This window comes from Aethina tumida, chromosome 1 (genome assembly GCF_024364675.1).
Source record: "Aethina tumida isolate Nest 87 chromosome 1, icAetTumi1.1, whole genome shotgun sequence".
Taxonomy (NCBI): domain Eukaryota; kingdom Metazoa; phylum Arthropoda; class Insecta; order Coleoptera; family Nitidulidae; genus Aethina; species Aethina tumida.
The window spans coordinates 70,118,024-70,144,922 of record NC_065435.1 but is presented as its reverse complement, the minus strand read 5'-3'; the positions used below and the strand labels follow the sequence as shown (position 1 = coordinate 70,144,922).

Here is a 26,899-nt window from a genome sequence, read left to right as displayed (position 1 = left end):
CAAATACACTGATATCGATTGTTTGATTATGATTTATTACTTGTCTTTTTTTTTGGCTATTATCATTTAATGTATTATGTTACGCATAAAAGAGATAAATTAGTTTATCGATGAAATATAATTTCCTGTAACCAGAACATGAAAAACATGCAGCCATTTAGCAATTGTAATTTTCTGTTGATATTATGTTTCCGTTCGTTGGTCTGTTGATGCTCCAAATCCCGTTTTATGGTATATATTACTTTCATTATGCGGAAGGTCAATGCCAAAAGTCCATTCCATGGTTATACGGTTTGGCAGATCTCCAAAACTTCCTCTTTGGGATTGAGCCAACACGAGTCTCGACTAGAATACTAATAAAAGTATAAACAGTTGGTGTTTATATACTTTGTCATATTGGAACAACCCTTCAGGACTCAAGTTGTGTATCTTTTAATTGACTATAAAAACCAAATTTCTTTTTCTAGATCTACTTTTCGTTAGTTTAGGTTATCATTAAATTGTGAAAAGTAAGTAGATAAGATAATCACTTAAGATTTTACACTACTTATACACTCAAAAAAAATTAAATTAATTATATTTTTAATAAAACAATGTTGCCAAAGTTTACATTAAACTAATAAGTAATTAATTTTGTATAAAAATATATATTAATTTAAAAGCCGTTTTAATTTCACTGCGAAAAAAACTTAAAATTAACTTAAATATGAAATAAAATCATACAAAAATTTTTAATAATTATAAAATGTGAAAAACTTACAAATTAAATATACAAAAAACACTATAAATTTCTCTCGAACTCCCACTTCAACTTCATAGTCCGCAGTGAAAAGTCGCGCTGTTAAGGACTTTGTCGTGACAGACCGTGAGACGAACGCTCTGAAACTGAAAGAGAAATCCAGCGGAAAATTAACTCGCTGGCTGCCGTTTTCCTGAATGAATTTGATGGCGCATGGTCCTGTGCAACAGGTAAACACAATTAAGTAGGTCTGTATAAAACAACGAATAAATATTATTCGATGTGCGATTAATATAAAGTGTCGAATCGCAATTTGTTAATGTGGTAAATTCTTGATATTTATTAAAATATTCCGATTTTTTTTTAGTTATATTTTAAACTTTGGAAACAAAACGTTATCAAAGTGACATCACTCTAAAATATTATTTATTTTTTTTTAAGTAATTTGAATGCGGTTTAATCGGAAATGGCATTAATTTTAATTTTGCAAATGGAACTGGGTTTTTGAAATATTTAATTTTTCAAAGGGAATAACAAAAATGTTTATAATAGTAACAATTAAAATATCAAAAGTTCATTCATTAATTAATGTGTATCGTGTCAGGAGCTATTAATAATATTCCAAAATATTAAAATATTTCCTCTTACTTTTTTTCTACCTTAAAGGCCACTAATTTTCTTATTATGAGAGAATCATCAATGTAAATTTTAGTGAAATTTAACTGAATATTATGAATATGAATAATTTTACTTTTTATTTTTACGTAAAACATTTCAACATTAAATAAATTAGGACATGTAACGTCCACTGGTGACTATATACACGAGTCGAATTAGCATTTTTATCATAGTTTATAATAACTCGGTCAATATATTTCAGATATTACTTTAAACGTACTTCTTAGCCTGGATTGGTTTGCACATATAAAATATTTTTATGACACTATGTAAGTACCCTTACAATAGTAACAATTTACTAATTACTAAAATAGAATATAAGAAGTCTCAATTAAAACACCAAAAAATTTTAAATTTGCGTGAATTGTGGCTAAATCTGATAGAAAACTTATGGAACAACATGAAGTCCCAATTAAAACACCAAAAAATTTCAAATTTGTGTGAATTGTGGCTATTATTGTGGTTGTGGTTGTTTAATTTCAAACGACCATTAGCGATATCTCGATAAATATATGTCTTTTTTTAAGTTTTGTACAACTTAATACACTTAATACACATTGTGCATTTATTTTATTTAAGCTTTAATTTTTGTAGAAATTATTCTGATTTAGATACAAAATGAATATCTGTAGAAAGATAACAGTGTAAATATAACATAAAATACTTTGATTGCACTTAAATGCTATATTTAGAGGTGTGAATTTCCTAATTAACAATAAATAGAAATATATCTATTGTAATATATTTTAAATATATTAAATTATATATTACAACAGTTTTGTAAATAATATATATAAAACATTCACATTTTTCAACATTTAAAAATTTAAATTTTTAAGCATATATTTCTGTAAATTCTTAAAACACTAACTAAAATTAAATTATAAAAATAAATTATTGTCGGTTTTATTATTTACCAAGAAAAAAATAATTAAACGGCATCACCTTTAATATTTGTTTTAAAATTATTCCTTACACAGTTTCTGTGAAAAATCGCCCACAATATAAGCCAAATTAAATTGGAAGTAGAAAGATCAATTATTTGATAAAACTTCTGCCTTTCTTAATAATCCTAAGATTATTTCCAATCGAAACTTTAAATTGAGTTACTTTCAAGTAACTTTTTTTATAATAATGTCTATTTTCTTAAACAACACTCCACAATTACTGAGAAGTAATTGTCGACAAAAGAAAAACAGCACAACTAAAAATAATACCTGTCGTTTTAAATTTAGTTGATAAACGTTAAAATACTGGCCAGTACTTCGTACACGTGGGATTTATTTATTAAATTATGCATGTAACTTGTTTCTTTTGGCAATTGACTCAATAATTCTTCATGTTTCAATAACAAACACTTCTTGTTTATATTTTGTAAACAACAAATATTAAAAATGTACCAAAGACTGTTGTATACAAATCGGCGGTCATCCGACATAATATACATTTTGCTTGCGCATTTTATTAAAGTCGAAGCTTTATTGTTTTCGGCGTCCATAAATAAAAAGAATCCCTTTGGAAAGTTAATAGAAAACCCTTAAAAATTCTTATTCAGACATTTTCTTTATTTTCGATTCTGCATTACATTGAAAGTTTGCCGAGGTTTCAATACATATTGCTCTTTATATTTACGCCTGTTTTTATGTGTATGCCAGCAATGAGAATGTGAAAAAATTAACACTTGGAAATGTATTTTAAATAAGATCGTCCGACCTTCGAAACGTCAACCTTCAGACAATAAAATTGATATCACAAAAGGCACTACGTAAAAAACGACGACGAGAATTGATTTCATAGTTATTAAACGTCGATTGTGTATGTCGTTGTAACAAATTATCTTATATTTACTTTTGAAAATTCTCGACTTGAAACTTTATATTGTACACAATGGAAACCTCCTTATACAAATAATTTCCTTTGTTTCAATAGTCACAATTATTACGGTGTTGAAATATAAAATACAGAAATGCATTTTAAAGTTCTTATTTTTTTTATAGTTTCAATAAATATTTGTGTAGCGGGTAAGTTTTTAATCTCAATAAAATTTTCAATTTTTTTGTTTGGGGTTTCTGGGTTAATCGACTCATTCCATCGCACCAGCCTATATTTAGACAGACACAATTAATAACCGCATTTCGCAGCTCTAAATTAAATTGACACCTGATCTGTTTCGACTTGCCGTATAAATTATCATTGATTTCACCTCATATTCCAAAAACATCAGTAGCTACGCTAGGAAGAGTCGATTATGTTAATTTATATTACATTCACTATTTAGAAAATTAAAACATTTTTTGTACGACATTGATTATAAGATCAGTTTTTTGAGTACTACAAATTTAAATCAGTTCTAGATTGTGTTGACGGAGAAGTTTGGTTCGAGAGATGTAAATATTGTAGATGCTATGGGGAAAAAGTGAAATGTTACAAAACAGACTGTATGTCGTGTAAGTAAAAAAAAATAATAATTACATGAAATTCGAAAGAGTCATTTCAGATTCTTGCACACCTGGAGTTATTTGGTTTGCGGACGATTATCGCTGTCATTGCAACAGGAAAAACGAACTTATTTGCGTTAATAGATTCCAAAAAGGCATAAAAATTATCATTTTCAATAAATATCCTTTAAAAATATGTATATATATATATTTTAGAACTTGAAGGTAAACCATGCGATGATGATGTTGTAGCATTCGACTCTTTTGTTATATGTGAATGTAGAGAGGGAAAAACTGCTTGTGATTCACTCACGGGTGTAGCGTCCACAATTGCAGGTAAAACTAACTACACAATGTCACATACTTTCCTTAATGTATTATTTTAAGGATACTGTGAGGAAGGAGAGGACATAATGGAGAACTGTTACAAATGCACGTGTACCCGATCGTTGTTCCGAAGATGTGTTTTCGTTGAAGACTGTTTAAATCCTAAAGGTATCAGTTCTACTTTATTTTTGTATAATTATTAAATTATTTTATGTTAGCTAAAAAACCAGGTAAATGTTTGCATGTGGAATCGTTGTACAACTTGGCTGAAAGTATTTTTTGTCTGGAACTCCGAAAACAGGAATGCATTAGTGATTATGGTTGCCCTGGTGACAAAATCTGCTGCCTTGTAACAGACTGTTATTACAGGTGCATGGATCCAATTCCATTCATTTAAATGTTTGTATGTTAATAATTTGTAATGCATTTTTTTTAAATAAAACATGTTGATAGTTATATATTATTTATTTATTTAATCAAGTTTGACAGATCCAACAGAAATAATCGTATAATTGTAAATACAATTATAATATGGTTACACTTTACATGATACAATCTCGTACACAAACACAAATCATCACCCTGCAATGGAAGAAATTCAAACTATACCAAAACAGTCGTACTCTATATACATCTGCAAAGTACACATATCCAAAAATAATCAGAACATCTTAGTAATGATTTATAGGGTTCCCATGACAATCAATTTGCATAATACAGTCACAATTTAGAATATTACAGTCCTGTCATTCAAGAACTAATAGAACCTAACAATAAATATTTAAAATTATTATTAAATAGGTGTAAACTATTGAAACCATAATGCGATATATTTGAGATAAGAACCCCCATATGTAAATATATTACATACACTAATTATATATTTTCTAATAGTAATCTACGATAAAAAATAAACCAACGAAAAGATTACCTAAAAATAATTGATTATTGTACCTAAAGATCACCAGATAAAATATAAACTACTGTTTTCTAGTAAATTAAACCTAATACGAAAATTAGTAGTTGATAATATAATTTCAAATTGTAGACATATATAAATACGTGATCAAAGAAATGGCAATTATGTCGTATATTTTAAGAGAGATCGGTTGCATAAATGAATCCTTGTTGTTGCAGTACAAATAAGCGTTTTTCTACAGCGTCTTTATCTGAAATAAATATCGCCTTAATAAATATATTAAGTACAATAAAAATGTTACTTACATTTAGTCAATAGCATTCTATCTTGTTGATTATGCACCTGTTGTGACAAACTGTGAAGTAGGATTTGAGCTGTTTGGTATCGAGAAAAGCATTCTTCAGGATTACCAAACAGTTCGTCTAAAGCTGCCGACTGACACTAAACGAAGAACATTTAATTTAATAATGCCTGAGTGATCATTAGTTTTGTCCCTTACCATTTGTATCGCGTGATTGTAAAGTATTTTCTCTGCTGTTATATTCGTAGATCCGAGCTTGTTCAGCAAGCCGGTGCTGTTCAGTTGCTTGCATTCATGAAGCGTGGATCTAAATTTGGTGTTCATTGTAGAAATCACTGAAAACAAAACAAAACGAAATCAATTAATTTCATAATGTTATATGCAAAAACCTGTTACCATTCTTGACGGAGCTGCTGGGCCTCAACTGGCCGGACTTTAGTTGTTTGCAAGCTAGATCTAGTCCGCTGCTGAGCAATTGCATTGCCCGCACCAAAAGGACCAACTGTTCGGCGCGCCTTCCCATCTCACTCTGCGGATGATTCTGCTGGGTGGGATCGATTAACGCGGCGATCGGTGTGGCCCTCTGCTGCGCCAACTCCAGAATGCAGTTGCTCAGCGCCAACACGAAGTTGACTTTAGCCAAGGTTTCGTTGTGCTCCTTCTGCAAAATATGAATAATTAATACGACTATTAACCGAACAAATCACAGGGTCTTGCCTCCAAAAGTGTTTCTTCGTTGAGTTCAGGTGCCAAGAATGTAATCGGATGGTTCTCGTGATTGGAGGCGGTATCGTTGAAGAAATTGTGGTAGTTGCCCATCTCCGAAATCTCCGGCAGAGTAACGGCCCTGGTGCAGAACGGAACCACCGGCGACTTACCCAAATTATTGTTGTCGCTGAGATTCGGACTGCTCAAGATCGGCACTCTGGCCAGGGGACCGCTCAGAATCGGTGGAGATGTACCCGATCTGCGCAATGGAGAGTTCATTGGCATGTTTCGAGCGGCCGTGGGCGAAACCGTCCATATGTTAGGGGGCGGCGGGGTTTCGCACAGGCTGCTCGAAGTTGACCTTCTTCTGCCGCCGGGCGGTGTGCCAATCACAAATTGCACCTATAGAAGATTGTTAGTTAAATAATTGGCTATTATGTTCATTACTAAACTTACTGAAGGGGGAGACAATGAACTGATGTCAATATCGCTCACTTTCTTCTCGAGCCTCTTCATGGTGATGGGTTGGGATCGCGGCACGCTACTACTTGCACCCTAAATTACACAAATATATAATAATAGCTGACGTCGTAAGAAAAATAAACGTACTGTGGTGGGAGAAGAGGGTTCTTCTTTCTTCTCGGATTGACTATAGGTTCTTTGGTAATGAGGCCGTCTCGGAACCGGAATAGGTTCGGAGATAGGCAGCGTGCTCGGTCTTGTGGGACTCACGACAGGCACAGATGGAGACGGTATCGCCTTAGCTGGTAAATTTAGAGTACTAAAAAATATATATAATTGAGGTTCCTTATAACTTTTATATATATTTAGTTTGACTTACCTGGGTTTCTCCTTTTCAACACTCTCGACGATGTTGTCTGATGTTTGGATGTTTTGTGGAACTATAACATAATCATCGTCCTCGTTTGAGGAACTCAGTGCGTTTCTTGTAGATCGTGGTGATTCTACAAGGGGACAAGCGATGGCATGAACCAAGTGTCAAGTTAATTTAAGAAATTTAGCAATGCGTAATCATGAATGAGTTAATACGAGTTAATGGTCAACGATGCATTTAGACAACCGCAACATTTTTGTCTGGTCATTGGAATGCACCACAAGGAAATCAAGATTAAAATCAAATCAGCCAACAGTATCTTTAAAATCATTCGGAAAAACGTTTTATTTTTGAACGTATAATATAGATATTTTAAATTCGATTTTGATCTTGAGTATAAATTTTTTGACTTCCAACACCAAAGGTGATTTTAAAAAATCAACAATGTTATTCTCAAAGCAATTTATATGTATTTATTATATGGATTTGTAATCCTGTGTTAAAACAACATTTAAAGTTTTTGCAAAGTAAGAAAATAAGATTTATGATCAAGTCCAACAGAGTTAATGTTGTTATTTTAGAACATATTATATCTAATTGTAACACGATAAAATCAAAATAAACTAATTGAAAAGTATTTATTTATCGTGTACAGCACTTGAATTCAATTAATATCATATAGATACACGACTATTATTAAAAATTGCGAGTTAATCTTGGAACGCTATCAATTTACTAGCGCCAACTTTGAGATAAACACCGTGATATTGTGCTAGAATGAATAAATAAAGGCCATGGTTTCATTCAAGCACAGAAATTTGGTTCACGTTATGAAATGAAATTAAAGTGCGAGACTTACCCGGTTGAGAGATTGGAGGTGTGCTCAATTTAGCAACTGGAGGAGGCGACCTCGAAGGCACCTTGCTTGTGCCAATAATATTTGAAAATGGTATATCTATAAGAAAGAAACCTTAATATCCGTGAAAAAAAAACAAAATAGATGTTTGCATTGGAATAATGCAGTTGGTCCATGAAATATTTGCTGTATAATCGTCACTTACCCATCTTCGAAAATTATTCAGTTAATCACAACAAAAGCTGTAGTTAAACATTTTCTTCTTCTGTTTAATTTTAACTGACAATGATATACAAAAAACGCACCATATAACGTTTCTACCAATGACAGTTGTACCATGACAACATTTTATTAATGTCTATAATACTAATTTTCAGAGAAAATATAGAAACTTTCTTAAATTTATTTATGTAAGGTAATTTAGGTATGAGACATGAGAAATATATTATTATTATTTCATTTGGACCATTCACCTAGTAACGGTATATTTGTGAGATATGTTCAGTATATTAACCACACCCAAATTACCCTAAATTTTTTAGAGAAAAATTCTATTCTAAAAATGAATGTTTGAACTAAAATACAATTAAAAAATATTTTTAACTTTAATTATCATCATGATAATTGATAACTTAATTTCAAGAAATTTTAATTTTTAATTAATTTCGAATGGTTATAGTGATTCTTCCAGATCATTTTCTGTACTTGTGATAGATTGAAGGATACTAACTGATAACATTTTAAACTGAGAATACCATATCTCAATAGAAATTATATGTTTCAATTGTAACAAAATTCCGTTTAAAATTTAACGTTCCTCTTTTACATACATACCACATACCTACGATTTTATTAAAATCTACAACTTTTTGTATTGTATCTTTCGCCAAACCACCGAAATTCTGTATATCTGTAAATAACGGTAAACTGTCCATTGGTTTTAACATCCATTCAACGCTTGGCAAATATTGGGCAACTAAAAAATTCTCCAGAGTTATAAATCTTCAATTCAATTCTCCTATTAATTTAAATATATGTCTACCAAAATCCTAACTACTCAGTAAACATTTCTGCAAATAAATCGTGTTTGCTTAACCAGCTACACCAACCAATTCATGGATTCAACCATTCAACATCAAATCTAGTACATACAGAATAAATTCGTCCAACATTAGTATCAACTGTGGTATATAAATGGTTAGTGTCAATAGACCAACGAACATTTTCCATGCCTCAATTTAAATACGAAACGCACCTGCTTGAAGTGGACTTTGTACAGGTGGCTCGGGTCTTTGCAGGAACTTGTGATTGAAGAACGACTCAAAATTCATACGCTCCTTCGCGTTGCGTTTCAGCAAACCTTGCAGGAGATCGGTCAGCTCCGGACTAGTCTGCGGGGGAATCCTAGAATTTTAACACAGCCATAAAGTTCCGCTCAGTCAATAAGGACGGGGTATTACTTTGGTGCTAGGTTGGCGTTCTTTTCGTAGAACTGCTTGAGTTGCTGAGGCGTGTTCGCCTGGAACGGCGCCTTGCCTACCAGGCATTGAAAAACGATGGTGCCCAAGCTCCACAGGTCAGCTTTGGCGTCGTATTGAAGAGACATTATCACTTCGGGCGCCTGTTTAAGGTACAAATTTAACATATGCACATATTTTAATGCAAATATTGAAATTGCAATACAAATAATTGTATTCAGATTGAAAACGGTTATTTCAGATACATGAATCACTCTGTCATAGATAAAAATTATCGATCGATTTTATTTATATAAGATAAAATCAATTTTTTACTTGTACATTACACATCATTCAGTCACTCACCATGTACATTGGACTACCACAGAGGGTCGCCGCCATGACCCCGTCCTGCAGAAATCTGGCGAATCCAAAATCCGCTGCAAATAATACACTGACATTACATTTCTGTCGGACGAATTTTGAATTGTACTTACCTATTTTTAATTTGATTTCGGACGGTTGCGGATACAGTTTAGCCCCGCTGTGCGATAATAAAATATTTTGCGGCTTAAGATCACGATGTACGACTCCCATTGCGTACAACGCTTTCATAGCACCAGCTAAAAATCACTGATATTAGACACAGAAATTGGATTTTAACATAGGTACTGACCTAATTGCACTAAAAATAAGCGTATTGTATCCTCACTAAGTGTCCCTTTCGCTACAAAACAAAATAAAAGTGAATAAATATCTCGTTTAGACTTTGTCACTGTGAAAACTTACCTCCTAAGTAATCGGCCAAATCGCCACCATTGCAATACTAAAAAAATAACACATGATATTATTAAAGATTGGACCAAAACTTTTTAAACGTTCAAACACGCATGAGCAGAAACATGTCCTGAGGAACATTATACATACTATTAATTTATTTTAATCTAATTTACTATTGCATTCATTGCATTTACAGGGAAACAATTTTGTGTTGATAGCATGAGATTATTTAAAAATGTATCCAATGGAGTGTTAATGACGTCGAAACCTTGAGTAGTAATATTGTTTATTAGATTACATAACGCATGAAATAATACTTATTATTTATAAATTTATGAATCGGTACGAACGGTAAGTTCAGTTCATCAGTTTTGATGAAATTACAATAGTAATTATTTTAAATCTTTCTTTTATTATTGAAAAGTACTCCGGATTTTCCTAACTGAATGTAGCACAATTTACCTAGTTACTTTGAAGTTTCTTATCAATATTATTAATATATTTACATTAAAATTTCCTGTGAATCGTCATGACTCATCAGATTTCATATAAACAAATTTGTAGCCAGGTAACACAATTGTAAAAAAATAATAATAACTTTATTTATTTTAATGAAACCTTTACATTTTGTATGTAACAAAACATTTTTCTTTTTCAACACAGTAAGACAAATCATATTGAAGGAAAACAATAACATCAAAATTATAATTTGTCACGCACAATTTGCTTATACGTGTTAATTATTTGTACATACTGCTTGCAAATTTAAGATTAGTATAGAATCTACCTTCACGGTATGTATTAAATGATATGTATCTTATCTTATCAAAAATTCGAACCTCTAGTCAGTTTAATTCGTGCTTTCTCCTAGTGCAGAGGTGTACTACACACACGGTTATAAAATGATTTGGAAGTTATTTTTATTTTGTTTTATCGGGTAAGTAAATAAATTATAAATTAATAGATCTTAATCAACATGAGTTTTATTACAAATCAGTAACTTTATCTGTATATGTAACACTATATGTTTTAACATATATTACAACTCGCTTTTCTTATTATTCCCTATCTAATATAAATAAAAATATCACTGTTCAAACACAATTTATTGGGTATCCTGTGATATACAATTGTGCACAAATCACATGAATGGCAATCATTCAAGATGGCAAATGTTATAATTTTTACTTTACAATAAAGGAAGTTATCGATTGATGAAATTAACGATTTAAAGGTGAACTAATCTAATAAATTTTATCTATGATTAAAAAAGTAATACTCTAAGGAGAATGATAACTTGAGATCAAATTACGAATGCAAATATAAAATTAACTAAAACACGTTAGGACACTCAATGTTAAACCACTAGCCATAAAAAACTTAAGTACAATAAATAATCATAAATCTGTCATATAAATCCAAATATTTGTCATAATTTAACTAATTAAACCCATTTCCTGTATTTAAAATATTAATATTAGTTAATAAAAAATATTCTAAATTGAAAAACAAACAATCGCTTCAAACGTTAATTTAGTATTTATGTTTCAGAACAATTTCTGCATTCACATTAAACAGACAATCAGACGTACAGACGGTAAGTTACCTATATTTTTAAACTACACTGGTTCATTTTGATCAACTGTATCTGATAGTAAAGGATTCTTTGTAAACATTTAACATTTATAATGTAATAAAAATGTCATTTAATACGTACACGTATTATTTAAATAGTGATAAGATGGTCTCCAAATGCAATTCATGTAAATAATCTGAGAATGATAAAAGTAAAAATTAATTTTTTATTACAGGTAAAAATATGGAATGAAAGGTTCAATTCCATTGAAGATTTAGGTGAAGATGCGCAATATCAGGAAACATTATCCATTCAAAAGCGTCAAGTGGCAGAAGGTAATTACTACATGTTCAACACTCTTTTTGTTAAAACATTGAATTTTTAGAACCACAGGAGGAGGACACTGGAGTGTCAGATACTGAAGGACAAGAATCTCAACAAGGTAAGAATTTTATTTTTTTTTAAATAAATAAAACACCCACCATGTATTAATTACAGGCGCAGCGGCACCAGAAGTTAATGACGATGTCACACAACCTCGTAAGTTTTATCATATTATAATAATATTTTTAACACAAGTATTTTAATTTTTAGCGGCAGACAATGAAGAGCCTAAGCAGGATGCGGTTTCAACAAATGAAGAAGAGCCTAAGCCGGATGCGGTTTCAACAAATGAAGAAGAGCCTAAAGAAGTTAACGGTGACACTCCGGAACAACACGAAGAAGATTCCACCTATAATGCAGCTCCGACAAATGCAGAAGAGCCTAAAGAGGTTAACGGTGACAATACGGAAAAACAAGAACAATCCGTCGATAATGCAGCTCCAACAAATGAAGAACCTGCAAATACAAAGGGTGACGAACCGGAAAAGCAAGACGAACAATCGGTCAATAATGCAAATACGAAAAATGAAGAAGAGCCTAAAAATATAACCGGTGATAACCCAGAAAAAGAGGAGGAAGAACATTCTGTCGATAATGAAACTGCGACAAATGAAGAAGTGTCTGAAAAGATAAGCGGTGACAACCTAGAGAATCAAGGAGTACAGTCTGTAGATAATGCAGCTCCGACAAATGAAGAGGAGCCTAAAGAGGTAAGCGGTGACAATCCGGAAAAAGAGGAAGAACAATCCGTCGATAATGCAACTGCAACAAATGAGGAAGAACCTAAAAGTATAAGCGGTGACAACCCGGAAAAACAGGAAGAAGAACAATCGGTCGATAATGCAACTCCGACAAATGAAGAAGGGCCTATAAAGATAAGCGGTGACAATTCAGAATTACAAGGAGAAGAAAAGCCTACCGATAATGTAGCTCCGATAAATGAAAAAGAGTCTAAAGAAGTAAAAGGTGAAAGCTCTGAGAAACAGGAAGAACAATCTGCAGAGAATGCAACTCCGACTAATGAAGGAGAGTCTAAAGAGGTAAAGGGTGACAACTCGGAAAAACAGGAAGGACCTGCCGATAACAGTAAGTTTACTATTGTTAAATTGTTGTGTGTATAACGTTATACTTTTTAAATTTACAGCACCTGTTGGCAATGTGCAGCTGAATGCCTCCATAAACGGAGATAGTAGCAATACTCATGGTAAGCTCTATATTTAATTTACGAACATAGAAAACAATGTTACTGTTATTCAGAAACCGATCAAGATAAGAACCAAGAGGTTCCAGAAAGTGATGATGCCGCGCCATCAAATGACATGAATGCTGTCTCAGAAAATAAAGGTAAGCATACAAAAAGTAATAATTTGTAACTAACAAAATATAATTTCAATTATGTTTATCAGATGATAATAAGGCGATCAATCCTCCAACAATTAATGAAGGAGACGATAATACTGGAAGTAAAAGAAAGAAAGGAGGTAGAAGATTAGAAGAAATTAATTCCTTACAAGATAACAGCAACACCGTCGAATCCAAACCTACGGACATTGAAAGTGGATCACCCCTACCGCGACCAGGTAAGGATCACTGCACTCTTAATTACAAAACTGAAAGTTTTTGTAAAAGAGTATATATTTTTAAGAATGTTATTAATTTGCAGGTCCAAAATCAGCTAGTATTAATTCAGTTGATGGTAGGTGCTCTCAAATATTGCTGGTAAATCAGGAAGCTAATGAACGTTGTATTTTCATTTTTACACTTATCTCCCAGATCTACCAGAAATATTTTTAATAAACTATTCTACTGTTAAAGCTTCACGTGCAGTAGACGAAATATTCTAATATAAATCATATAAATACCGAAATTTCTAAAGGCTTGTTTCTATTCTAGAATCCCCAGAACAAAATAATGCAGCAGAGGAGCAAACTCCAGGTGAGTGGATTAACAATAATGTTTTTACCTAAATTAAAAATATGATGCTTTTATAGATACTAAATCAAAAACTGACGACAGCGATGCCACAAAAGCTGGTGAGTAAACTTGTAAAAATTTCCAATCGTTTTTACATGTTTTATTTTTGTCAGAGGAAGAACCAAAATCCGGAGCGTCGCAAGAAAACAAGAACACCAACATCCTGATATTCCTTTTTGTCGCCGTTTTGATAGTAGGCTTGACCGCAGTAGGATACAATTACATCAAGAAACGCAAGGATGGCGAATATGAAGTCGAAGAGGAACCCGTTAAAGAATCGAAAGAAATGAAACCGTTGATCGCCAAGAACCAAGCAACTCCTCAAGTAAGAGAAGACGTTATCCGCATTCCGTTAAGCGAGCCCAGTACCAGTGGAGAAAACAATCAAAAAGCTTAAATCACGTGATACTTATAATAAAAGTCGTATGTATTTTGTTTTTTGAAATGAATATAGTATCATTAACAAGTCTGTGACAGTGAACGTTCTTTTGAAATTTCAAATGTTTGTGTTTGGTATTTAAATTTTATATTGATAGAAGACTCGATAGCTAAGTTATTAAGAATTTGTATTATTTTATAGATAACTATAATTGTAACTATTATGTGTAAGTTTAATAAATTGTAAAATTTAAATTACGAATTGTAAATATTTATATTACCTCTTAAAATTTAATTGTCTATTGTAATTTTAATTTTGAATAAACACATTAAATACTTATAATTTTGTATTATATTGAATCATTTGGGGAAAATTAAATTATTTTGCGTAACTTACACGTAAGACTATAACCGATTGTTGTACACATGCGCAGTTAAATACTTCAATACAATTCTTGGATGGGAAAGTTGTCAACAGAGATATCACATATCTCTGACTCTTTAATAAATTATTATTTGGTTTTGCAAAAAGCATTATATGTCTCACAGACGAAAAAATGATTTCTAATCGCTCTTGATATATAATGTATTATTATTTGTGGTACTACATTTTTAAGTTCTAATTGCGACTTTTCATATTATTGCAATTTTATTAATACTTAAATTAAAACTTACCTCCATAACAAGGTATACATTGTTCTTACATTCCTTGCAATCCAATAATGCAACAACATTTTCATGATGTAACTCGGTTAAGTCCTGAAAAATAAATTATAATGAACAAGACATTCCTTATCAAATTTTATTTATAGAACATCACGTTACAACAAAATTTACAAAATGCCAGTTTGTTAACTAAATAAATAGCACCGATTTCAAAAATAACTCTGATTCATCCAGATGCATTACCCAAAGCAATTCTTACAAAATTGTATATGCATCTTTTACAAGAAAATGTGAAGAATTTATTATCCGTTCTTTATGTAAAAATAAATATAACAAACAAAATTAGTTTTCGGCTATTTAAATATAAAAAAATTCTGTTTATTCTTTATTTACAGCATTGAGGAGTTTTTATAACGTCATCAATCATATTGATCGAAGATAAAAGCATGAATAATAATAAGTGATAAAAATGTATATTTAATACCTAGCCAAAAAATAATAGCTAATCTAAAAAAGTGCCTTATTAAAATGGTTGTAACAGGATATTTACATTAGAAAATAAATAAACTATATAATTTGTAATGTACAAAAGAAAAATGTGTGTATTACATTTATCTTAATTATTCGACTTAATTCGTCTATAAAACTACAAACTCTAATTTCTGAAGCATGGCTTAACCAGACTTGACTGGCATAGTAATAATGATTACATTATTAAACTTTAAATAATTTTGGGGAATTATTTTCCAGAATCCTCTAAAATATCATTTAGTTAAATTTTGGGCGACCGGACTTGGAAAACAACTAAATTGATTGCAAATATAATAATTATGTTATTTTTTGGAATTAGTAAACTAAAATAAATTCTATTCAATACTTCTCGATAACTTTGAAGTTGATTGAATTATTTATATATTTGTATTAACATAATTTTTGATTGTTAGGAAACCATTTTTTAATAATTGTTTAATTTTATTTTCTGTGTATCTTAACACACTATAGGCGGGTAACAAAATAGTCCAAACTAAGTTGTTGAATGATAACAAAAAATAAGAGATAATTCGTTCAGTTCCGTTTGTAAACCAATAGAGTAAAATTATCTCACCCCGTTTTTAAAGTAAATACATTCAAAAAGGTAAAAATTACGGTCCGCTAACAATCAACAGTTTTCGAGACGGGTATTTTTACCCGACCCGCTTATAGTGTGTAAATAGAACTTTCAAATATACAGATATATTAAAAAACTTCAAATGACAGGAACACAACACAAATTTAATCATTAATTTAATAAATAATTAAAACTTGCCTATTTGAATACTCATAATAATAAATGAATATATGAGCATTTCAATTGTAAACAATTCTGTATCCACATAAAATCAAAATAGAATAAAAAAGAACTCTGTTTATTTTGTGACATTAAAGTATATCTACCATAACCTAACTGTCATAAAAGTGGATCTTTCTGTAACACTTGATGCAAACCATTTTAATAACAACTAGAATGTATTTATAAATATTAATCACGTAAAATATTTATAACAAACGCGTATTTTAATTATTCGTAAGTATGGCAGTAAACAATAATCATAAACAAACCAAAACAAATCAACCATTACAAACAATGACAAAGTAAACAGAAATATCCTTGTTTCACACTCACCTTTAATATTTTAATCTCCTTTCCGAGTAGGTTTTGCGATTTAGCGAGGCTCTTCTTTGTGATGCTCTTTATCGCCACCGTCAAATTCGGATTCTGGAATCGGGCACGTTTTTGTAAATTTGTTATTATTCGCATGCTAGTTTACTGACCTTTTTATGTCTGCCTTTGAAGACGACAGCGAAAGCCCCGTGTCCTATCAGGTCCTTTGTGCTGTATTCGTAATCGCCTATGCTCTCCATGTTTATATTAATTTGTCGCGTAGTCGTATTTATATATTAAGGAGTAATCCGCACTACTAATTAACTTAGCACACAGCACTATTTCCGAGCAGTTTCACAATGAATCGTTTATATTCTACATGTTTGCGATTACTGATTAACGCACACAACACCTAGTTTATGCTAAGAACGAGACAGATGCTCTGGATGATTTAATTTCTGGAGATTTTCCACATTTTCGTTTATAATCTACGTAAATTCTGTCAAAGAATAACACCAAAATATTATTGAATGATTGTTGCGCATTAACGCTTACTGACGACGTATACCTGAACTATAAGTATTGTACTAGTTACAGGTAACTGTGCTTGATTCTTTATCATTGGGCTGAATTGAAAAAGATGTCGTTGAAAACATAAAATGCATATGTTTTAGAAGGTATTACGAATTTTAATTCTAATTTAGAATAAAATTTCTTAACTACAGTTATTGTGAGCACTTAAAATCTATTTGAAAGTTTTAAGAAATTTGTTACATATTTACAACTCAGTAAAAGAAATTATGTGAAATGTGATACATACATAAGTTTGCTTAAAACCATCAGATGCAAATATATATGACTTTAATTTTTGTGAATAAATGTTAACGGGATAAAATATTACCAGTTTATTACTTCACTTAACGGGGAATACCCTTGTAACCGAGGGGCGCGTAAATAGTATAATGCGACATACACGCCTATAACGAAATATTAATTATATGTAGAAAAAATAAAAAATTGTGTACTTTCAAAGTACGATCAGAGAAACTAGAAATAAGTATTTTCCATTTATTATCTAAATTAATAAAATTTTTTAATTGGAATTTACATCTAAAACATCTGACAATATCTTTCCTTACGAATAAAAGCGTGGTATTTTTATTTCTTAGTTAACGTAAAAGTTGTCAGTAGAGGAAATGAAAATACTATTTACACTATAGTACATTACCCCCGCGGAATGAATTAGTTTGGATAATGCATATTTTTATTGTTTAGTGCTTAATTACTCGATATATTTGAAATAAAATATGTGAAAAAATTCTCCGAACTATTTCTTTTGACAGACATTACTTTTAAAAATAAAACAAAATATATAATTTAAAAAATTTATTTCATAACAAAATGCACCTTTATGCAAAAAATTAAAAAAAAAACTTATCGACATATATGTGACTCATTACTTTAACAGGGCGTCCTAATCAGGGACGCACATCATTTAGGGCCCATGCCCAGGGGTTACAACACCCACGTAGACAAGAGTATGCAGACAACCCAAATGGCCGGACCTCTTTGTTTTGTCGCCCATCTTAAGCATTTCAATTGTGCAGTTCTATATCAAATTTTAATTAAACATAACTTCCACATTCATAAAATCACATTTTACTTAACTGTCGTCTACATCTAGCAAACGATAAAACACATTTAAAATAAAAAATACATAAATATAAGTCATAAATAAAGTCAGTAAAGTAAAACGTATTAAAACCATTGCTTATTGACGTCGAAGTTTTCTGAAACAAATTACACATATAAATAAAATTGTATTAACAATTATTTGGAAGAGTAGTTTATGATATGTAAAAATGTTTAAGTTACAGTTATGCAAACAAAACAAAACAATTTATGATTAATACACTCGTTAATTCTAAAATTTCCTTTAATTATAATCTATTTCTAGATTATAATTTATAAACCTAAATACTTGATAAGCATATTCTATAAGATCATCTATTTTCTTTAACTAATATTTATAAACAATACAAAACTTAATCAATAACCTCTAACAGTCTTAAAAACCTAAATTTAAATATTAATTATCATCGCCTTAATTTTCTGTAAAATAAGTGAAAAAATTTTAACCAGCCATTAATAAAAATATAATTGATTGTAATGAATTAATACGTACTTAATCAACGTTGGTTCTTTGAATTTTCCAGGTGTCACATTTACTCTTTTGGGCCTAGGAGACCTATAATTATCAAGTTTTATTTCCAAATTAGTATCTCAATATTATACTTACCTTGAACTTTTTTTGAGAACAGGGGAACTCTGCCTCACTGGACTCGTAACCAGCATTTTATTCAAGCTCTCTTTTTGTGATTCAGCTGAATACATGTGAATGTCTCTAATAATCAAAATAAATTAAAAGATTAATTTTAAACATGAGTAAGTTATATATATATATATATATAACTTACTTTTCTTTTACTACAGTTTTGGGTCGTCCACGTGATTTTTTTATGCAGCTTCTGAAACACAAAGAAAAAGTAAACAATGTAAAGATAAAATTATATATATATATATATATATATATATATATATATATATTCACTTAAATTTATCACTTACATATTTTCATCAACCATGTCAAGTCGTCGAGGTACTGCAATGTTCTGCGATTCAGTTATTTCCCTTAAAGTATAAATCAGTAATTAGATTTTCACAAGGATTGAAATACTTACTTAGATTTTGGTCTTCCACGTTTCCGTTTTTCCGGTGAGTCTTCACGTTTCCTATGTTTAAAAAGTAATATATATTATAAATGTACACTTTAAAATCATGTTGATTATTTTTAATCTTAATAAAGAGAGATACAAATTAATTTTATAATTTGTGTTTAACAGCTTAAAAAATCAATATATTTTAACTTACTCTATTTTTCTTTTCGTTATAAAATTAGGCGTTAAGCTTATCAACGACCCACTTCTTGTTTTCGACATCGATATTGATCCAATAGGCGTTGATCTAAAGTTTACCCATTATGTATTTATTATTTTTTAATATTATTTTCAACTTACGTTTTAAATTCTGAATCTCTCACTCGCAATCCAATTCTGTAATAATTAGATATAAAAATTATTTAAAAAAATTATTAGTATCACTCGTACTTACTTCATCAATGCCATTTCCTTTAAATTATTTATATCAAATGGATCTATGAATTCATTATTGTCTCGAATTGACTAAAAATACAGTTGTATACAGTTTTGTTTTTTGTAATTTCATTTATTTAATAGCAACTTACATTTATCAAACTTTCTGAAAACGTCATATCCGAATTGGTACTTTGCGATGAATTTTCCAGAATTTCATTTGGATTGTTATTGGTAATTTGTCTTAAAATCACTCGGGAATCCTGAAATAATAAATCCCAGTATTCAAATTGAAAAGCAAAATTAATATTATTTACCTCATCACTATTTATAGAAGATGCTGTTGATGCATTCATTGATATATCTAAAAAGCTGGTCTTATTCATATTTCTTACTTCTCCCTGAATTCTTTCCAACATGGTCCTTGGTAGTGGACTTAGAAGTATTTGTACCTTGAAAAGTAAAGTCTTATGATTTCAATCACTTAATTATGAAAAGGACATGTTAATACTTACATCTCTGACTGAACCAAGCTTAATTTGTGGACATTCATTATGAGTTGTCAGTGTGGTTTCTGATTCACTTAACTCAGTAATTGTTGAAAGGCCTCTATAATTCAAATATATATAAATAAACAATACTAAACATTATTTTTTGTTTACATACTCTGGTGCTACATCACTAGCTGTTCTCTCACTTTGTTGTTGTTCATTATCTAATAAAGTAATTGATGGATTAATTATTTATACTATAACTAACAAAATTTTATTAATATTAAAATAAATATTCTACCTGACAACTCATTTTCAGATTCATCTGAGGGTGTTGTTACTTCAATTGCAGGAATTGTTTGTTCAGGCAAGTCCTAAAAATAATTTTTGTAAATAGGGTTTTACAAGTCAATATTTTTAAAAAACTTACAGGATTTTCGTCAATTGTTTCTGTAGATTTTGAAGTAACCTTTGAAACTCTTTTTGGTTGTACATTGTCAGACAGTCTAGTTAATGATATTGTTGGCGTTTGCAAAACATGTCCATTAACAACAGATGGTTTTACTACTTGAGTTTGAGTTGTATGTAATGATTCTAAAACATACCACAATAAATAATTCCCATTATAAGAATTAACAATATTTCATACTGTTATTTAGCTGTGCTGTTGTGTTAGTTTGAGAGGCTTGTGGAATAAAACTTTGCAATGTATTAAAAGACTCTGAAAGTCCCAATAAGTTTTCTATTGATGCCTTAGTTATTGTGGCTATAACTTGTAACAAATGCTGAAAATATTCTGTATTTAAAAAAACAGTTACAACTGCAGGTTAGATTATTACATTATAATCCATTTTGGTTGTCAAATACTTCTTATTTACTTCGTTCAAGGCATCTTTTAGGTACCCATTTTCCATTTTAAGTTCCGCATTCAACTGAGTAACCTCCTTGTTGGTGGCTTTCAAGTTTTTGATTTCTAAAAAAATACATATAATACACACAAACATTTTAATAATATTACTTACCATCTTCTAGAAGCATTGGAGATTTTTTGGACATTTGGCTTTCATTAGATTTTATATTCTGCATTTTTTATCATTCATTTTACTCCATAAACAACCGTTGAAAACAAGCATCAAATATTTTTCTTCGTAATGTTGTCAAACTTGCTAACGGAAGTTTGCAATATTATTTTGATTTAGTTAATGTGGATATATTTCATTATTTATTATTATTCTTTCTTTTTAGAGTACAACGATTATAGTTTACAATTTGAAAAACATTTGAACACAGAGAGTCGCCTCTGATTTGTCTTACAGTTATAGTTGGAAGAAGAAGACTCATCATGTATTAAATTACGGTAAATGTGCAGAAACTAATAATTTGGTTTTCATTTTGACCCTTTACTTAGAAAGGTGTATATTTGTATCTTCATTTTATTTAAACTAGTACTGTGAGTGAACGATAAATGCTGTCAAGATAAATAATTATAATCAAAAGTGATTAAATTATTCTCACAAATTTTTAATAATTTTTAGTCATTTTCCCATTTAAATATTTTTTTCAATAATAATTATTTATTTTTATTCCTATTTTTCTACCCGGTAATTTTATCTAATGTATAATTTTATTTTTGTAATTTTTGTTATTTAAAATATAAGTTACCAAATAGAAATAGCGAAGTGCGCTATTGCCACATTATTCCATAAATAAGTTTTGTCACCGGTGACAAATCTCTCTCGTTTTCGTGGTAAACCCTTATTTCGTTTATTTTTTCAAACAATCGTAACTCGTTGTTTCTTTTTGAATGAATTCTTCAAAAAATACACATTTTACTTTACTTTATATTTCAAAAAAATTTTCAGTGTTTAGAAATCTACCTCATTTTTCAAATGTCACCATTTTTAATTTGCAACTGCATTTTCTTCTATTTTGTAAACATTTATTTGGTCAATATTCAAATTTTGTCCAGTTAGTATAAAAAATATATTTCAATTTTCTATATTTTTTTATTACGCATCATATAAATCCCTCTTTGACACAATAAAAAAAAAATCATATAAACTTTAAACGTTGGTTGGCCAAAGAAATAACACATTCAAATGAATGTACGTTTTGTGTATGTATTTAACAATATTCTCAATAGTTAGAGTAGAATTTATAATATAAAATCACTTTTTATGAGAACAGGAAAATAATAATTTTCATGTTCTCATAGAATTTATTTCATGTTTTAATATCGCTAATATTGCTGATATCGCTAAAAACTTTTGATGCTCAATAAATATAAGATAATATCCTAATAAGAAACAATTCCTTTTATTGACAGACAAACTAGAAAAATCAGTAAACGACATTCTTTTTTGTCAACTAAGTAAATAAAAAATAAATTAATTGGGTATGTCTAGTAGAACAATTAGACGTCGACTGAATAAATAAAGTATATATTTCAGTAAATAAATCATTGGTTTGACAAAAGAATATTCGGACAAGACTAAAAGTTTGCATAAAAATATATTAATTATTGTCCAGAAATTTGGCAAAATTTCATTAATCGCCCGCCTAATAAAAATTTGGTTCCCAGATACACTACAAAAATTTTGAAACACGATGGAGTAAATGTTTTGATTTGGGATTCCTTTCCTTGGCATGCTATAAAATAATTATAAAAATTATTAGTAAAATTGATCCTAGAGACATCATAAGAGATGTAATGGAACTATTTACCAATGATAATTTACCAATTACATGGATTTTTATTCATGATAATGATACGAAGCGTGCATCCAAAGTTGTTTAAAGTTGATTAAAAGATAAAAAATCTTGATTGGCAAGCCGGGATCTAAATACAAAAACTTGTGAAACGGCATTATTAATTAAAAAACTGAATTGTGGTAATTAATTGAAGAATCGTAAAATTTAATTTCAAATGACCATCATTTTTTGTTGAATCTTTGCCTCACCGTTTACAGGTGGTTATAACGAACAATTTTGTTTAAAGTTATGTATAAATTATTTAACAAATATATATTCTTCAAAAGTACTGTGATTTCTGTAATCAGTATATATATATATATATATATATATATATATATATATATATAAATGTAGGATATTCCAACAAAACTATTGTTTGTTATGGACGTCCAAGCGTCAGTAGTCAAAGAAACGGAAGAAACTTTATTAATAAATTATTTAACCCTTAAAACAAATTCCTCATACAAACTATTTAATTCAACTATTTGAAATAATTTGTGAAGTCAGCAGCTTGTCTATAATTTCTTACTGTTGACTGTAAGTTTTTTAGGAAGATGGATGTTAAAGCAGTTATTTAACGATACGACATCAAACTGGCGGAAGTGATGGAGACATTGCCAATATATCTTAAAATTAAATATTTTTAAGTGTACTAATGCATTCATATTTTATTCATTACTATAGTAATTCTGATAAGCAATATGCAACTAATGTTTTACTTGTAACTCAAGGATGTGGAAAATTATTTTCTGACTATCAATATTGAAGAAAAAATACGTTCACATCGTTGGTATAGTCACACATAATCAAAAATATTTATCAATATTTCAAAACATTCAAATTTAATTTTAAAAAGTAAATAACTTGCTTTCTTATTTAAAATCCAAAATGTCGAACATTTTTATTGTTGATTTTTTTTTATTATATGTCGTTTTAAATTTGAAATACAGTCAAACTTCAATAACTCGAATTTTGGATAACTTAAGGTAAAGTTCACTTCAAGGGTATAATTATATGTAATTTTTACTTGATAACTCGATTTTTTTTTCTGGTAAATCATAGTTCGAATTATTGAAGTCCGACTGTAGTTGATTTAAATCACATATCACATTTTGTAATTTGATTTCTACTGTTTGTAATTTATGTTGTAATACAATACAAATCAAAAACAATTTGGCGGAATGGGAAATGATTTCAACATGAAATAAATATATCACCGAAACAAACTAAATGTTATTTTTTAATAACGCTATTTATTACGTATATATTCGAATAAAAATAGATTAATAAAAATTTTTTAAACTATTGGAATTGAGAAAAATGAAACAGTTTATCGCAGAACGTAAAAGCGGATAATAGTTTACAGAAAATAATTGTAGTTGAAAAAGTTGTGTGCATACAATACAGTAAAGTTGAAAATCCGAATGAAAATAATTTTTATGTAGTCAATGACAAATATGAAGTATATGATGAAACACAAACGTCTCTGAAACATTGAGAATCTATAACTAAGAGACACTGTTATGTGTCAACACCAATCAAAAGTACAGTTGAATAGATGAACTATTTAATTGAACACGCTCCCAGATGAAAACGGTATTGCAATTTATAATTACATGTTAAAATGGTTCAGCACTTTAGCTTGTTTTTTAACATCTCTGTTAACTTTTAAAGTGGGCACTGATATGGCATGATACCAAAAAAATGAGAAAAATTGTCGCGTTTATCACGATCTTAGTTAATTTAAACCTAGGTTTAAATAACAATACATAAACTTTTAAAATTTTGGATTATTTAAAACAGAACAATACATCAAAACTAGAGTAGAAAAAGGGAACGGTGACATCCAGCGTTGTCAGGTCCTGTACGTTGTTTTTCCCTATAATTGATACAAAAAATCTGGATTTCCTTTGTTGCTTTTTCTTTAAAAATTCACTAGAATTCCCTAATAACTGAGACGGATTAAGTGTTTGTAATAAATAATAAAATATATTAATTTATTAATCCACCCACACCAACTTGTATAATAAATAAAAATAATTATATACAATATTATTAACATAAAAAATTTAAATTTTATAGTTCTAGACGTAGAATTCTCGTATGTACTAACTAAACTTTTAATAATTTTTTAAGTATATCGCCTTAAATGAAAAGTTTTTATCAGATAAGTACAGTTACTTGTAGAAATTTTCGTATTTAGTCTAAATTTATTTAAAAAAATACATATTCGACTGTGGTAATAGAATGGAAAAAGCATAATATTACAAACATTATTAAATATGGGTGACTGAAATCACAAATATTATTAAATGTGGGTCTTTTTATGTTCAGATTTTGAAATTCTTTAGTAAAATCAAAATTTCTTAGTTGCTATGCGCTTTTCAAGTTTTTTCAAATGGTCAACTTGAATAAAATTTTGAAATTTAATTTAAATTCGAACACACAATTCCAATTATGGTAAAGTTGTTCCAAAGATATTTTCTCGTAAAAAACACACTCTTACAAAACTATAAACATAAACATGGAGAACTTCCGTTAATTTTATATTGTCCAACAAAGTGGAAAATTTAGTAGGTATGTTAGAACGATTTGTTGAACTGAAAAATTGTATGAGAAAAGCGTTAAAGAATACATTAATACTCAACATCAGATTCAACTTTGTCCATTGCTTGGATCCAGTTAAAACGAATATCAGAACGAAGAACCATGATGTCTGGAATTACGCATCTCAAAATCTCATCAAGTAGGATAGTGAAGATACTTTTTTAAATTTACCTTTGATCAATAAAATTGCTATTTTGGTAAAAAATATTTCAGAAAGCTTATCAAGAAATGTTTTCAGCGGGCAAGCCTATTAAATGAAGTTAAACATTTTAGACTGAAAAACAAACCCGAAAAAGCTTCTACGCTATTATTTGATATAATTATAAAATTTCGGCTAGTCGATTCTACCTTAAATGCACTACTGATACTCAGAAGCTATATCCGTTCTAAATTTTTGTAATATTTCACTATTTAATAGTTTTTTCAAGTTATTTAGTGAAAAACACATTTTATATTATATTTCAAAGATATTTTATTATCATTTTAGCAAATTAAGCGAGTTTGATAGAAAGAGAATAGTGGGGCTCGATGAAGCAGAAATTTCGTTTCGAGAAATAGCGCGACGTTTGAACACAAATGTGAGCATTGTAATACGATGTTGGCACTTATAGAGTAAAGATAGCAGAAGAGTTAGAGCAAGAGGATCCGGTGGATCCAGAGCTACCACAGAGGCACAAAACCGTCGTCTTAGATTATTGGCTCTAAGGGACAGGATGAGTTTAAGGAGGATGATTGCTGATGAATTTTTTGCCGATGGAGGTAGGCCAATTGATATTCGATCTGATTACCTCCGTATATGGTCTTTTGGCCTACGGATTTATTGCCCTTTTTCGGACTTACTTCTACCAGCAACCCATAAGTGTCAACGTAGTGACTGGTGTATGGAATGTTAACAGTGGGATGAGGAATGGAATCACATTGTGTTTAGTGATGTATCATGCTTTTGCTTAGGCTTGAACCATAGTCATGTGTTAGTAAGATGGCGATGTAGAGAAACACGTGATCCTCGCTTTGCTGTGGAGAATCATATTCATAACACTACGGATTTAATGGATTGGGGTTTATTGCTTTTAATAGTAGGTCACTTTCAGTTTTCTTTAGTGGCAATATGACGTCCCAGCGACTCGGACTAACTTTTCACCAAGATAATGCCCCTCCACATATTGCCAGGAATACATTAAATTTTGAAGAAGTCTCCCATGTGAATTTACTGGGTTGGTCACCCAGATCATCAAAC

The 26,899-nt window shown here is 30.0% G+C and overlaps 4 protein-coding genes across 10 annotated transcripts; 2 read left to right on the top strand and 2 right to left on the bottom strand.

Moving 5' to 3' along the window:
* The first annotated feature begins 415 nt into the window (after positions 1-415).
* On the top strand, positions 416-4,632 carry LOC109608872 (uncharacterized). 4 transcript variants are annotated; one of them, XM_049962349.1, is made up of 7 exons: positions 416-509; positions 827-969; positions 3,766-3,864; positions 3,915-4,010; positions 4,072-4,191; positions 4,243-4,350; positions 4,401-4,632. In XM_049962349.1, exons 3-7 carry the CDS (start codon positions 3,858-3,860, stop codon positions 4,577-4,579), a joined length of 510 nt encoding a protein of 169 aa, XP_049818306.1. In that variant the 5' UTR covers positions 416-509; positions 827-969; positions 3,766-3,857; the 3' UTR covers positions 4,580-4,632. The 4 variants fall into 4 exon arrangements, with proteins under 4 accessions (XP_049818306.1, XP_049818307.1, XP_049818305.1 ...); XM_049962350.1 differs by lacking the exon at positions 827-969 and having other exon boundaries at positions 466-509; XM_049962348.1 differs by lacking the exons at positions 416-509; positions 827-969 and adding an exon at positions 2,471-3,438.
* On the bottom strand, positions 4,633-17,170 carry LOC109608871 (serine/threonine-protein kinase ULK2). 2 transcript variants are annotated; one of them, XM_020025426.2, is made up of 18 exons: positions 16,829-17,170; positions 16,680-16,772; positions 15,026-15,109; positions 10,048-10,084; positions 9,935-9,985; positions 9,756-9,881; positions 9,625-9,698; positions 9,262-9,422; positions 9,057-9,205; positions 7,805-7,900; positions 6,952-7,075; positions 6,720-6,891; positions 6,567-6,665; positions 6,120-6,512; positions 5,799-6,063; positions 5,601-5,737; positions 5,407-5,542; positions 4,633-5,351 (listed from the first exon to the last, which is right to left on the bottom strand). In XM_020025426.2, exons 1-18 carry the CDS (start codon positions 16,916-16,918, stop codon positions 5,278-5,280), a joined length of 2,361 nt encoding a protein of 786 aa, XP_019880985.1. In that variant the 5' UTR covers positions 16,919-17,170; the 3' UTR covers positions 4,633-5,277. The 2 variants fall into 2 exon arrangements, with proteins under 2 accessions (XP_019880985.1, XP_019880986.1); XM_020025427.2 differs by having other exon boundaries at positions 6,952-7,012.
* On the top strand, positions 10,880-14,693 carry LOC126264406 (neurofilament medium polypeptide-like). 2 transcript variants are annotated; one of them, XM_049962343.1, is made up of 13 exons: positions 10,880-10,975; positions 11,590-11,635; positions 11,850-11,949; positions 12,000-12,056; positions 12,113-12,154; positions 12,209-13,084; positions 13,143-13,202; positions 13,256-13,342; positions 13,405-13,578; positions 13,662-13,694; positions 13,892-13,933; positions 13,990-14,031; positions 14,086-14,693. In XM_049962343.1, the coding sequence occupies exons 1-13, from the start codon at positions 10,941-10,943 to the stop codon at positions 14,367-14,369; spliced, it is 1,878 nt and encodes a 625-aa protein (XP_049818300.1). In that variant the 5' UTR covers positions 10,880-10,940; the 3' UTR covers positions 14,370-14,693. The 2 variants fall into 2 exon arrangements, with proteins under 2 accessions (XP_049818300.1, XP_049818304.1); XM_049962347.1 differs by lacking the exon at positions 13,662-13,694.
* An 859-nt stretch (positions 17,171-18,029) lies between the features above and the next one.
* Positions 18,030-21,465, bottom strand: LOC109608851 (putative leucine-rich repeat-containing protein DDB_G0290503). 2 transcript variants are annotated; one of them, XM_020025404.2, is made up of 18 exons: positions 21,324-21,465; positions 21,141-21,274; positions 20,951-21,086; positions 20,732-20,895; positions 20,603-20,675; positions 20,477-20,525; positions 20,326-20,419; positions 20,128-20,262; positions 19,963-20,073; positions 19,830-19,900; positions 19,736-19,771; positions 19,590-19,682; positions 19,400-19,450; positions 19,287-19,349; positions 19,136-19,186; positions 18,958-19,062; positions 18,844-18,906; positions 18,030-18,448 (listed from the first exon to the last, which is right to left on the bottom strand). In XM_020025404.2, the coding sequence occupies exons 1-18, from the start codon at positions 21,385-21,387 to the stop codon at positions 18,430-18,432; spliced, it is 1,512 nt and encodes a 503-aa protein (XP_019880963.1). In that variant the 5' UTR covers positions 21,388-21,465; the 3' UTR covers positions 18,030-18,429. The 2 variants fall into 2 exon arrangements, with proteins under 2 accessions (XP_019880963.1, XP_019880964.1); XM_020025405.2 differs by lacking the exon at positions 18,030-18,448 and adding an exon at positions 18,625-18,770.
* Positions 21,466-26,899: the final 5,434 nt, after the last annotated feature.